We start from the raw sequence: 13671 nt of genomic DNA on the forward strand, positions 1-13671 counted from the left end.
CAGGGAACGTCTTTGTCTTTGGATGAAATTCTTGAACATACATCAAATTTAAGAAGGGTACATTGATATATTTGCAATAACTTTTTTTGAAATCATTTTATATTAGATTAAATTGTATACTTAAGAGTAAGACCTTACCTTTATTTTTTTGTTAAATTTCTAGGAAGGCAAAATGCAGTCAGCTCAAAGATACTCCATGATGTTGGCTTATTGTCAGTTGGTGACCTCTCTATTGCAAACTATATATTCATTAATGATAATGAATTTTACGCTGAAGTTATGCGGCATCTTAAAAAGGGAGGCCATAAAATAATTCTAGTATATTCATAAATGATTGTGGCAGAACTGATTGAAATCGCTGATGTCGTCTGGTCATTCCACAATGAGGTGGCCTGCCTCATGAATTGCAGTGTCATAATAAATCAGATCTTTCTTCATTATCTTAAGAATTGTGTCGCATGTAACTAGACCGACCTTCACAAATTCAGCATTAAATCTGATTTGAGCCTCATCTAGCTGCGAATGAAAATAATGAATTAATAACATGCTTAATGAGTTCAATTAAAACTAAAACTAAAAATTAAAAACTGTTTTTAGTTTTTAAAAATTAGAAACTAAAAAACTTGATTGGATCAATTTTACAAAACTAAAAACCAAAATTGTTTCAAACTTATCATTTCCTTCCCCTTCATTTCTGCTTCCTTTTCCCTCTTGACAACTTCCTTTTCGTTCTTGTCAGGCTCCGGTGCTTTATTTCCAGCATGGTTTATAATAATATACAAATGTTACAATGGGTTATGTATCATGCATACTTTAAAATTCATATTGTTTAAACATAAAACATAAATTTTGAAAACATAACAAAGTTTGGTTGGATTATTCCAATTCAAATGAAAATATAACTTGATGAAAATTTGAAAAGCATGAATTAGCAAACCGATAAAAATTACTTTAAAACTTGAAACTAACATAAAAATTACTTTAAAACTTGAAATCTTAGAAAGATATACTGCGAATGACAAATGAAATACACTCACCAAATTTTTGTTTTTAAGTTGAGTAGCAAGAAATTCATTGTACTCCGGATCCTTCAACACTTCAGAAACATCTTCCTTTGCTGCACCTATTTTTTTCTTTTTATTATGGAATTGATTGTTTTTGCATCGAGTGACGCTCTCTCTATTGAGACCCTATTCAACAGGTCGTTGATTGCTAGCATATCAAGTTTAGTTTTTAGTAGAAGTGCGGAGGTTATCGTCAACAACGAATTGACGTTGGCCACCATTAACTTATCCATCTTATGCACGACATCTTCTATTAAGCGGGAAACATCGTCGTAAAAAAAAATAGGACACCCTATATAAAGATTGACCATAGCCTACTATCACCATTCCATGAGATATTGTCTCTTTATCGCTAACCACCTTTGTAGAAAACCCCTTATAAACACCCTAAAACATAAAAATATAAAATTAATATTTTATTGTATTGAGGATGTCCTTTACCATCTTACGGTGAAATAATGTTATTTGCCACACAAACCTCTGTCCCAACCAAACTTTTCAAAGAAGTGGGTAGCCCATGGGTGGCGAACATGCACTTCATATTATCGGGTCTGTTGCTTGGGGTGAACCCCAGCCTCATCACCATTGCAACAGCGAAATGTGTCGCCATTTCAATGTCTTTACCGGGTCTGTTGCTCATTAAATCAAGACCAAAAATAAAATATTTCGCCGCTCGGTAGGCTAAAGCCACCACTATGCTCACAACTGTAATAAGCTGCAATGAGTTGGACTGCCTAATGAATTGCAGTGCCATAATAAATCGGATCTTTCTTCATTATATTAAGCTGTGTCATAGGTAACTGGACCGACCAATTCTCAAATTCAGCATGAAATCTGATTTGAGTCTCATCTGCGAATGAAAATAGTGAATTAAAAACTAAAAACCAAATTTGTTTCAAACTTACAATTTCCTGCCCTTTAGATTAAATGGGGCAAATATGAAGCTGGATGATATTTACTTTGTTTAAACATTGTTTAAACATAAATGGTTGAAGGATTTACTAGTATACTATGTGTGTGTTTGGTTTGGCGGTAAAGAGAATTGAGTTTGACAGAATTGAGTTTAAGAGAATTGATTTTTGGTAAAAGTGAGTTGAGCAGAATTGATTTATGTTTGGATAGATATGATAAAAGTGATTTTCATCAATTTATGTTGTTTGGATAGTTTAGATCAAAATTGCTTTTGGGATGGCTAATTACCAAAATGAGTTTTTAATTTAACTAACAATCACAACAGTAAAAAAAATTACATTTAAAAAATTATAAAGAAATAATTGAAAAATAATATACAGTAAAATGCATATTATATTATGGATATCTTATATTTATTAATTAATAATTATTAAGTAAAAGCTTTAATTAACAAATAAAATATTTTTTAGTAAAAGAATAAATGTTGTTTTACTTTATACTAATTAAATAAAAGAAATTAAGAATGGGCCTTAATGTTAAAAACAATTGGATAACTACACGGGTCAGAAGCCCAAATTCTTCTTCTCTAACCTTGAGACGGTGTCGCTGTAGCAAAGAAATTCTTCTTCACAAAAATGGAAAACGTTAATTTATTGTGTTTAATTTATTGTGTTTTTCACCCTCTTCTCTCTGTTTCATCTGTAAATCTGAGAAACTATGTTACTAATTAAGAAGAAAGATGCTTATGGGTAGACAATTGGAGAAGAAGACATGGGTAATTTGGTAAGTACAGATATCACTGAAAAGTTAAAACTTTGATTCGCGTTTGGTTTGACGCAGAAGCTCGGATTTGTAGCTTCAGCCCAACTCGCGTTTGCACCTTTGCAGAATCGCTTTTAGGTTCCATCCAAACATCACTGCAAATTGAAAAACTGCGTTTGGGGGAAACAAACGTGCTTTTGGGTGTGCAAACGCTGAAACAAACAGACACTATAACTTGAGGTTATATGATATTTTAAAAATTTAGGTGTTATTAGATTGTCTTATTAGGTCACGTGGCATTTCCTAGTATATAAGAATCGGTTCTTAACTATTCAAAAATTAATTGAGGTAACTTATAGGACTTTGTTTTAAAGAAATAGTGTAAAGAAATAGTATAAAGATGTGAACTTGTGGGTCCTATTTAAAGTTCTTAAAGAGTTGCATAGTTGGAGTGAGAAGTTGCTAATTTTAATCGATGCTTAAATTTATAAGGTAGAAACATTTTCTTATTGAGTATTAATCTTCTATGTTTTTCAAAAGAAACGACCAACTTTAATAGTATAATATGTATTTTGTGGAATTTTTTTTTTCTTTCTAAATTTTGTGTTAGTTTTATTTGTTAACAAGAAGAAAAAGATTCTTGAAACAAGCGTCCTGCATTGATGAAAAGGTATCATTCTTGACAATTTTGCAAATAAAAATCAGTGATGATTCGTTGCACTAATTTATTTTATATATTTTAAACATGATCGATTATTGATATTCTATAATGATAATTTTATTATATTATATGTTATATTTTACTTCAAAAGCGGCATTTTACCGTGACTTTATATTATACTCTCTCCGTCTCAAAATATAAGCAAAAACTAGTCAACAAAAGTTGATGTATCTAGTTTAAAATTTAGTCCAAATACATTAACTTTTGTTGACTCACTTTTACTTATATTTTGGGACGGAGGGAGTATGTTATATTTAATAGGTTTAATTCTATCAAACCAAACTAAACTGCATTGAAGGAAACCAACATATAGCTTTTAAATTTAAATTATTCGAAAAAGAAGAATGAACCTTCTCAAATTGAGTCTTAGACTCCGAGGTTAAAACAAAATCTGGTTTGTGTGAAACACAACTTTTTGAGGTAGAGTTTTGTATCAAGATTGCCAAGACCTCTAACATTCCACTAGAAAATCTTCATTGAGAACTAGATTTATGGACACCCTTATCATGAGTGTTATGATCAACTGACTTGGCTACTTGAAGCTTGGGTTTTCTACCTTTTCTATGAGTCACAAGAGTGTAACCTCTTTCATTGTCTTCAATGCCATCTTCCTTTTCATCCCCCCAAAGTTACTTAACTATGTTAATATCTTGTTGAACCTTCTCACTCAAAACTGCACTAACCTCACTAGGTATGATTATGACATTAGGAGCATCCTTAGGAGTATTAGGTACACTACGATTAGGGGACGAATGTTGCTGTGTGTCATCAAAAGAAGTATCTTCGGAGTTTCAATAAAAGCGACAAGTACAAAAAGAACGGAGGGAGTGTCTACCAACAAAACACCGAAACACTTCCAATAATAATAAAAAAAAACTAAACAAGTGAAGTATACATATGATAAATCTCCACACAACTTATAAACATACTTCAACTCTTAAATTATTGTACTCAAGAGAGAAGTAGGAATATACAATTTTTCAAAATCTTAATTTGGAACAATAACTTTTTCTTTACAATTTCTTTAAAAAGAATTTGAGAAAAATAATTACATTTCCAAAATATTATTCCCACATAACTATATGCTTCATCCAAGATCAGGCACAGTGAACAACTCATCTTCATCATCATAATTATAATCATGTATGAGTTCAATTCTAGGCTTTTTGTTAGACATGTTTGACTTTGAATTTCTATGTGATGAAAAATTGTTGCTAGCATAAGTCATTGGAAGTTGAGGCACTTCAGCTGCAGCCATGGCTTCTTGAGTAAATTCTTCACCAAAAAGACCATCCTCAGTGAACCATTCCATCTCTCCAAATTGCATGGATCCCTTCTGAAAACGTTCAGAAAAACGTGTTATAAATAAATAAAGTTAAATATATTTTTAGTCCTATAAATTTTTTGTTTTTGGTCGCTGTACTCTATATGCATTTTTTAATTTTATAAATTATAAAACTACTGAAAAATCACACGAAGTTTTATAATTTATAGGGATCGAAAAGTGAATATAAAAACTAAAAACTAAAAACAAAATTTGAGATCGATCATACGAAATCAACTATATGTATATCTTACTTTGTCATGGGAATCAAAATCTGCTAACTCCAATAAGTCATCAACACCCCAAGAGGGTGTAAAGTCAGGTACTTGCTGAGAAGGTGTTTCAAGAGAAACTTGTTCTGTGTTCTTCCTATTAGGTGGCTCCATGTGAGTTTTGTCGTCGTCTTTGGCGCAACTAGAACTCATGGCAACTCGGATACCGGTCGCAAGGAAGCGCTGATGGTTTGCGGAAAGACTACCGGCTAAATGAATAGAATCATCACAATCCTCACAGAAGAGTGCTCTGTCTTCAACACAAAATATGAAAGCTGCCTTATCCTATTTGAAACAAAAGGAGGAAAGAACAAAATAAGTAACAATTATAGGAAGTGTTTCTAGCATAAGCACTTACAGGTAAGTACTTATATATAAGTTATTTTTATAGTAAAAGATAAAACAAAGTCAAACTGTTTTCATATAGTATGCTAATAAAATATTTTCATTAGCTATCCTGAATAGCTTTATGAAAATAAGCTAAAAACAGCTTAAGCTTAAGTATCATAAGCTATTTCTATAAATTCTCTCAAATAGTCTCACAAGTGCGTATGACAGTAGATAAGTTCAAATAAGTAAATTCAAGTATACCATAAGCTTACACAAATCATTATAGTATCTCATCCCTATAAGCTACTTTCAAAATAAGCTCCAAATATAACTTAAGCACTTCCGAGAACCTCCCTCATACATATGCTCATGCAAATATCATATGATAAACATTTAATTAAAGTATTTGTCTAAATTATCACTAACACATACATACTACTTGAAATTACATCCTATTGATCAGACGGTCTACATGTGGCCAACTACACTGCAGTCAATCTAGAATATCATATTTATAACTAGAAATCTAGAATTAACTTTATTGAAACATGATTAATTTTATGAGATGTTAAAAATAAAAAAGAAGAGACAAATTATGGTAGTAATTAATTACTTGGCATATGTCACATCTAGGAAGCTTGCTAGAGAGAGATTGAAGATGAAGCCTTTGATGCTTGCTTGCAAGCTTATTAGCAGCATGAACTTCAATGTCACATTTAGCACACAAAGCTGCTTCATCAGCACAACAAATCATTGTTGCTGGAGCTTTCTCACAAACATCACACTGAATTTTCATTTTTGTTGTTTAACTTTCTCTTAATCTCTTCTAAGAACTTTTGTAGGAAAATTCACACTAAGAACAATATATCTCAACTTAAGTAGTGAGTATTGATATTTGATACCTTTTATCAGTCAAAGTGTTAAGCCAAAAATGGACAAAGGTGATATTTGTATTGTATTATGGTTATGGCAAGTTGTATTATTTATTGAGATAATGAGAACCAAGAGAAAAATAATATTAATATAATAATAAATTAATAATATAAGGTGTGAAAAGAGTGTGTGGATGTGGTAAGGTTTGAAGAGAACGGTAATGAAAAGAACACGAGTTAGTGGGGACATAGTGTTTACTTTACCATGAATTTGTGTGTGGCTATGATGTCTTAGGACAAAATAAACATGTTTGTGTGGCCAATGTACTTAGTTTGTGGATTGGATACCATTTGATCTTTAACAACATGTCGGCTGTCCACAGCTGCTTTCCAAACGGTTGGATGGTATCAATCAAATTAATGTCAAACTTAATTAGGGAAATGAATTTCACAATTTGGTCACATAATGTCACATTATGTCAACATGTGACCGAACTTAAACAATAAGTTAGATTCATGTATTTCATGCAATCTCTAAAGTTAATACTCAAAATTAGAATTAGATTATCTGTATTCCGTGAATTTAGTTCAGTTGGTTGGACATTGTATTATATATATAGGGAGTTGGAGTTCGAAACCCGGCTATCTCATTTATTCATCTTAAAGATGAATTTTCTAACCAGTAGGTTACCTGACAAAAAAAGAAGAAAAAAAAATTAGATTCTCTACAGTTACAACATGACATTATAATTGATCTCAGCCATTCGATTGTAAACCAATGGCCGGGATCATTTTACTTGAAAAGAAAATATCATTTTAAACTGTCCGATCTCAAATTGACGATCGAAATAAAATACAGCGTAAAACTTCATATATATATATATATATATATATATATATATATATATATATATATATATATATATATATATATATATATATATATATATATATATTACAGAAGCAAATCTTGATCCTTATATATGACTCCTTGTTTCTCTCTCACTCTCTCTCACACACAATTTTCTTAAAATGATTTAAGTCGGTAGGATATACTAAGAAAATAATGCACAGTACTTTCATGAATTGTTTATTTATTGATACAAAATTCACTTATTAACTGAAATTACAAGAAAAATTCAACATAAGTTTTTTAACTTAATATTGCTTAATATTGAATTTTTAAAGTTAATTATTGACACATGAGTATAAAAAATAAAAGGTTAATCATTGACATCATTAAATTACATGAAAGCTGAGATACATATAATTTTGAGATACTTTGGAATTACACAACATTGATTGAAATAAACAAACACTTAACTTTTCTTATTGTATAGTCTGATAAGTTTTCATAAATTGTTTTCTGATGAAGAAAATTTCAAATTTCATATCTCATGTTGCCTCATACACTCTGTTGATGGTCTTTGTCCTCCATGACATAGAACAGCATTTGTAGGACACTTGAGACAATTATTTGCAACACTACCTTTAACATAAGTTGATGTATGAGTAAACTCCAATGGAAGATTTCCAGTAAGAAAGTTATGATCCAAATACAATCTTCTCCATGATATTGTCCTTAGTTTTGTTCCATATTCCTTTGGAATAGTTCCATGATATTGATTGTTTGATAAATTTATTACAGTCAAGTTTGTAAAACTCACCAAATTCACAGGCAAATGACCCTTCAAATTGTTACCTTGTGCCTCAAGCAAGTGAAGTCGGTGTCCTTGTCCGGCATTGTTAACAAAATCAATTGATGTAAATCTGTTAAATGAAACATTAAAATGAATAACCCCTTTTAAGGACATAGTGTCCCATCTTATAACACCTGATAATCTATTATCACTTATATCTAACCATCTTAAATGTATAAGATCCTTAAGAGGTGTTATATGTCCTGAAAAAATATTATGGCTGAAATATATGTTTTGTAAACTCACAGGAAGATTCGGTATATTACCGAAAAACTCATTGAAACTAATATCTAATGTATTCAATTGCCATAATCCAGTTAAATTTTGGATTCTACCTGAAAAATTATTGTTTGATAAGCTTAAATAAGTTAAGCTTCTTAAACCTGTCATATCAGTAGGTATAGTGCCTGAAAGCCGATTCGCGGAAAGATCAAGATATTGAAGTTTCTTAAGTTGACTAATTTCTTGTGGAATTCCACCAGTGAAAAAGTTTTCTGATAAGCTAAGTCTAGTAAGTTTCCTTAATTTCCCTATAGTTTCTGGTATAGGTCCTCTAAACTTATTACTACTGAGATTAAGTATCGTTAACTCGGTTAAATTTCCAATAGCTGGTGTTAAGAAACCTTCATAACCAATACCATCAAGATCAATAGCTGTGACTCTACTAGAGGAGTTATCTAAGGGTAAGTCACATAATATTCCTAGAAATTGTGGACCAGTACTATGACAAGGGTCAACTGTGAAATCCCAACTATTGATATAAGAAGATGAAGAAACTGAATTAGGATCAATAGCATTTTTTATTTCTTGAAGAGAATGAATGTCATTTTCATGAGTTGATGAATGGATTTGAGAAGGTATAAGAGATAAAGTTATTGTTATAGTTAAAAGAGAATAAAGAGGTGATGATGAAAAGAATGAGAATTTTGTAGGTGTTTTTTTAGCCATTATGTTTGAGGACTAATTTGTTTTGGTTTTAATTTGTGTTATGAATTATTTCCAAATGCTTTTTTATAAGATCCTTATTATGGCATATGATTAGAAAAATAATTGTTTTGTATATGTAACTTTTATGTCTTGAAGACATGCCAAGAATTTGAGCTACCTATAAGTACAAAATCTTAAAGATTGAACCTACTAAGCTTGGTTTTTTGGTATTATAGTGTGGTTCATTTTGAAGATTCTTTGCATTGAATTGGTTTTCTTGGAAATAAAAAGTGGCATGATTAGTTTTTTACAAACAAATGTTTTTCAAATGAAGTCATATAATAATGCTATTAACATGTGCACAACAAAAAGAAAACCTAATCTTAACTTTAATTAACACTTTGTTTAAAATGAAGATGAAATAATGAAATAAATATGTGGGTTCCTATTTTAAAATGCAATTGGTGTTCATTGGACACAAAAGGGAAAGAAGACTATCAACTTTATTAGTAAGTTATAAAAGTATCTTTTGACAACTTTTTTAAGGTACAAAATGTCCATTTAGTAGTTGCTAGGTTATATGTAAATTCTTCCTACAAAAATAAGTGTTTATCTTCACAATTTTTTTTTTATATATGGATATTCCTAGTTTTATATTGAAAATTATATTTTTATTTATTCAAAAAATGTTTTCACTTTGTTATTTTCTGAATGGCTGATTTATTCATTGATTCTTACCGAATTTAAGATCCACGACTTGATAAATAATTGAGTGGTTACCCGAATTCGAATCTAAGATCTATTTTGTGAATGAAAATTTTAGTGTTAGAAATAATGTACCTAGACATGAATCATTAGCTTTAGTGGTTTTAGTGGTTCATTTTGAAGAAACATTGCAATTAATAATTTTCTTAGAAATATAAAACCACATACCGTCACCATTTTTCTACAAGCAAATGTTGTTTTGAAGTCAAAGAATGCAATAACCATGCACAACCTAACCCCCAACTTCAACGCAAATTGTTTGAATTAGTAGAAAAGAAGATAAAAGAAATATTGAGTTAAATTAAAGGAATAAGGAAAAAATTATTTCCTCCATTTGATTGTCTCATGATCAAAAGGAGTAAAAAAAAAAAGAATGATAATAAGTAGGTCTCGTTTTAAAATACAAAAAGAGTAAAAATATTAACATTTTTATTAAAAAAGACACAAAATTATATTGTATTGAGACAATTTTTTTAAGGTGCAACATATGCAATTTAGGTTATTATTATGGACTAAAAAAAAAAAATTAAATTGTATTTTTGGTCTCCTAATTTTCATAAACCTCCAAATTTGGCACCCTAACTTTTATAATAGCACTTTTGGCCCCCTACCTTTAACTCCTTTTGCAAAAGACTGACTTCCACCGATTTTGATAAAGTCAACACACATGTGGACAGTGACTTATACCACGTCAACAAGTCAAAATGTTGGCAATGATTCACATGATACAGTGACGTATTTGAATCCTAAATAAAACGATTCTTGCCATATATATTCACATGATTTCAATTTCTTGTGTACCAAACAACTAACGAGTTACATCATTGTTTTTCCTTATACATACCTTCTTCTCTCTTACTTTCACACCCCTTTTATTACTAGACCAAATAAAACATAAATGCATGTTGTCATGAGCAACACATGCTTTCAACAATAGACAACCTAATTTCTACCTTATATGTTGTCATGAGCAACGTACACACACATTACAACTCTCAAAATTCCTTTCAAATAAGGACTCTTCCAAGCTAAGTACTTTTAGTTCTACCTAGCTAGTTGCATAATCAACACACAACCTTACCTTCTCATCAAATTCCCATATTCAAAACAATTTTTTATGCATGGAGAAGAGAAACCTACTAAAAGATGAAACATTTCTCCAACACCCTTATCTTGTTGCTATTTTTCTTGTTTTGAGTTTTCTTGTGATGGACCCTTTTCATCTGGGTCCAGTATCCGGACACAACTTTAGACCTGTGAAACACAACATTGCACCATATAAACAAGTCATGAAGAATTGGCCTCGAGACAACATGAGCAGGCTAGGAATGCACGGAAAATTAGAATTTGAAAACGAAGTATTTGGACCTGAGTCACTCGAATTTGACAACATGGGCCGTGGTCCGTACACCGGTTTAGCTGATGGACGCGTTGTTCGATGGATGGGGGAAGAATTAGGTTGGGAAACATTTGCAGTTGTCACATCCAATTGGTGAGTCTCATCAAGTAACTAGTAATCTAATTTGATTTTATCAGCTTTAAAATACAAGTATACAACTAGAGAATCCAATTTCAATAATTCTTAAATTTTATGTTTGTATATATTTATGGATCCGTTTGCTATGGACTATAAAAAAATAGTTTTAATATTCAATAATTTAGAATTTATTTTAGATTTTTTCAAAAAAACAAAATAGAAATTGCTTTGTGTTTGTTTATATAACGAATATATCACTTCTTTTATTTAAGAAAAAACGTTATAAAAAAGGATCATTTGGAGAAGTCACTGAAACAATTTCTTAGAAAGAAAATAATAATCTTCAATTTTCTTTTTAATTTTTTTTTAATGTATAACAAACGGATGAAAACTTTGAAGAATGATTATTTTATTTTATTTACAAAAATAAATTTTAACAAAGATGTATGTTCATGCTAATGACACTTGCTATTTTTAAAGGACTGAGAAGATTTGTGTGAGGGGAAATGATTCAACAACTTATAAGCAATGGAAGCATGAAAAAAAATGTGGGCGTCCCCTTGGTTTGAGATTTGACAAAGGGAATGGAGATTTATACATAGCAGATGCATATTATGGCCTTCTTAAGGTTGGACCAAATGGGGGACTAGCTACACCATTGTCAACCCATGTTGGAGGAAAACCTATCCTCTTTGCAAATGACCTTGATATTCATAAGAATGGATCTATCTTTTTCACGGACACAAGCAAAAGATATAATCGAGTGTAATTGTTTCTATTTCTTTTATTTCTTTTATCTTTCAAGATCGTTGGATTGAGATTAAACAGTTTAGATGTAAAATTTGAACTGTTTGATCTCATTTCAACGATCACTGTTATGCTGAGTACATGAATGTGTGTATTATCGAATGTTATAAGTTCTTATGATGTGTACTATTGTTGCAGTGCGCACTTTTTTATATTATTGGAAGGAGAAGCAACGGGTCGGCTCCTTAGATATGATCCTCCAACCAAAACAACTCATGTTGTCTTGGAAGGTCTTGCTTTTCCTAATGGAGTGCAACTTTCTAAAGATCAATCCTTCCTTGTATTTACTGAAACCACCAATTGCAGGTCTCTACTAATTATCTTCCTAATTGGTTTCAAGTGTGTGTGTGACAATAATTTAAGGAACACTACAAGGTTTAAGGTTGTGGTCTAGTAGTGTTCCTTAATTTTACATAGAATAAGGTTTAATGTGACATAATGCAAACTCAAACATGGTCGCATCGCAATTTTTACATTGATGTTGCAGCCTATTTTTTAAAAAAAATCTCTGAGAAACGCGAAATTGAATCGTCTATGAATTTAGTATAGTGTTGCAGCTGTATGGACCGTTAAATTTAATTGTCACTACACCTACAACATCATACTGCAACTATTGAGAATCTAGGTTCGAGCAACTAATAATTAATTTTTAAAATTTTTGAATGACAGGCTAATGAAACTTTGGATGGAGGGTCCTAAAAACGGAACAGTGGAACATGTAGCCGATCTACCAGGATTTCCGGACAACGTAAGAATGAACGAAAAAGGACAATTTTGGGTGGCAATAGATTGTTGTCGAACCGGAGCTCAAGAGGTTTTGAGTAACAATCCATGGTTGAGAAGTATTTACTTTCGTTTGCCTATAAGAATGATGTATTTGGCTAAAGCAATGGGGATGAAAATGTACACTGTGATTACACGTTTAGATGAGAATGGAAATATTCTTGAAGTTCTTGAAGATAGAGAAGGAAAAGTGATGAAGTTGGTAAGTGAAGTTAAAGAGATGAATGGGAAGCTTTGGATTGGAACTGTAGCTCATAATCACATCTCCACCTTACCTTACCCTTAAAAACTTTGGCTAATTTAGTACTATGCATTAAATTAAATTTCTCTTGTATCTTGGATTAGAATTTTCCTTCTGGTAAAATTAAATGGTAGATTGCTTAATCTGTACCTGTGTAACAACATTTCAGTTTTAATCAAATAATTATTTTTCCAATATTCCATGCCTCTACTCTATAGACTATAATAATCATTGTATTATGATTTTCCCAATAGATCACATTATTGGTAAGGAGCTATGAAAATCAGGCGCTATGTTTGATCTAGGGTTTGGATAATACGCTATAAGTCCTGAGTTCGATTCCCAACTCATTGTAAAAAAAAATTAATCAGTCAAATCAAATAAACACTATATAGGTGGCAAAACTATCTATCGAAAATATTTCAATGCTTACTAGTTCGATCACATGTATTTTTTTTTTTTAATCTCTTGTGCTATGTTCGGCTTCTATGTCAAATTAGTCCATACATTGTCATTTAATCTTAGTCAACGTCTCTGTAATCCGAGTCAACGTCGCTGTTAGCATAGTCGTTTTTTTCTCCAGTAATATATCATTTTAATCATGTAATGTGAAAATTCCGTCATTTTAGTCCGTCGTTGAATACGTTGACTTATGACTTAAAATGCATGACATGCTTAGTGAAAAGATTAAACTGAAATTCGCTAAATTATAGA

The 13671-nt window shown here is 31.1% G+C and overlaps 3 protein-coding genes across 3 annotated transcripts; 1 reads left to right on the forward strand and 2 right to left on the reverse strand.

Annotated features, from left to right (window-relative positions):
• Positions 1-4224: 4224 nt before the first annotated feature.
• Positions 4225-6346, reverse strand: LOC123899409 (B-box zinc finger protein 25-like). Its single transcript, XM_045950521.1, has 3 exons — positions 5999-6346; positions 5038-5340; positions 4225-4795 (listed from the first exon to the last, which is right to left on the reverse strand). The coding sequence occupies exons 1-3, from the start codon at positions 6179-6181 to the stop codon at positions 4547-4549; spliced, it is 735 nt and encodes a 244-aa protein (XP_045806477.1). The 5' UTR covers positions 6182-6346; the 3' UTR covers positions 4225-4546.
• Positions 6347-7522: 1176 nt separating this feature from the next.
• Positions 7523-8905, reverse strand: LOC123899024 (LRR receptor-like serine/threonine-protein kinase FLS2). The gene has a single exon (XM_045950080.1). The coding sequence runs from the start codon at positions 8903-8905 to the stop codon at positions 7646-7648; it is 1260 nt and encodes a 419-aa protein (XP_045806036.1). The 3' UTR covers positions 7523-7645.
• A 1647-nt stretch (positions 8906-10552) lies between these two features.
• On the forward strand, positions 10553-13154 carry LOC123898532 (protein STRICTOSIDINE SYNTHASE-LIKE 13-like). Its single transcript, XM_045949516.1, has 4 exons — positions 10553-11141; positions 11607-11891; positions 12072-12239; positions 12603-13154. The coding sequence occupies exons 1-4, from the start codon at positions 10771-10773 to the stop codon at positions 13000-13002; spliced, it is 1224 nt and encodes a 407-aa protein (XP_045805472.1). The 5' UTR covers positions 10553-10770; the 3' UTR covers positions 13003-13154.
• The last annotated feature ends 517 nt before the right edge of the window (positions 13155-13671 follow it).

This window comes from Trifolium pratense, linkage group LG7 (genome assembly GCF_020283565.1).
Source record: "Trifolium pratense cultivar HEN17-A07 linkage group LG7, ARS_RC_1.1, whole genome shotgun sequence".
Classification (NCBI taxonomy): domain Eukaryota; kingdom Viridiplantae; phylum Streptophyta; class Magnoliopsida; order Fabales; family Fabaceae; genus Trifolium; species Trifolium pratense.

Excerpts from the sequence above, each read along its gene's own strand:
- LOC123898532 (XM_045949516.1), top strand. The coding sequence starts at position 10,771 with ATGGAGAAGAGAAACCTACTAAAAGATGAAACATTTCTCCAACACCCT. Across the intron at positions 11,142-11,606 it reads GCAGTTGTCACATCCAATTG|GACTGAGAAGATTTGTGTGA; the intron begins GTGAGTCTCATC and ends CTATTTTTAAAG. Across the intron at positions 11,892-12,071 it reads AGCAAAAGATATAATCGAGT|TGCGCACTTTTTTATATTAT; the intron begins GTAATTGTTTCT and ends CTATTGTTGCAG.
- LOC123899409 (XM_045950521.1), bottom strand. The coding sequence starts at position 6,181 with ATGAAAATTCAGTGTGATGTTTGTGAGAAAGCTCCAGCAACAATGATT. Across the intron at positions 5,341-5,998 it reads CTAGATGTGACATATGCCAA|GATAAGGCAGCTTTCATATT; the intron begins GTAATTAATTAC and ends TGTTTCAAATAG. Across the intron at positions 4,796-5,037 it reads ATTTTGATTCCCATGACAAA|AAGGGATCCATGCAATTTGG; the intron begins GTAAGATATACA and ends GAACGTTTTCAG.
- LOC123899024 (XM_045950080.1), bottom strand. The coding sequence starts at position 8,905 with ATGGCTAAAAAAACACCTACAAAATTCTCATTCTTTTCATCATCACCT.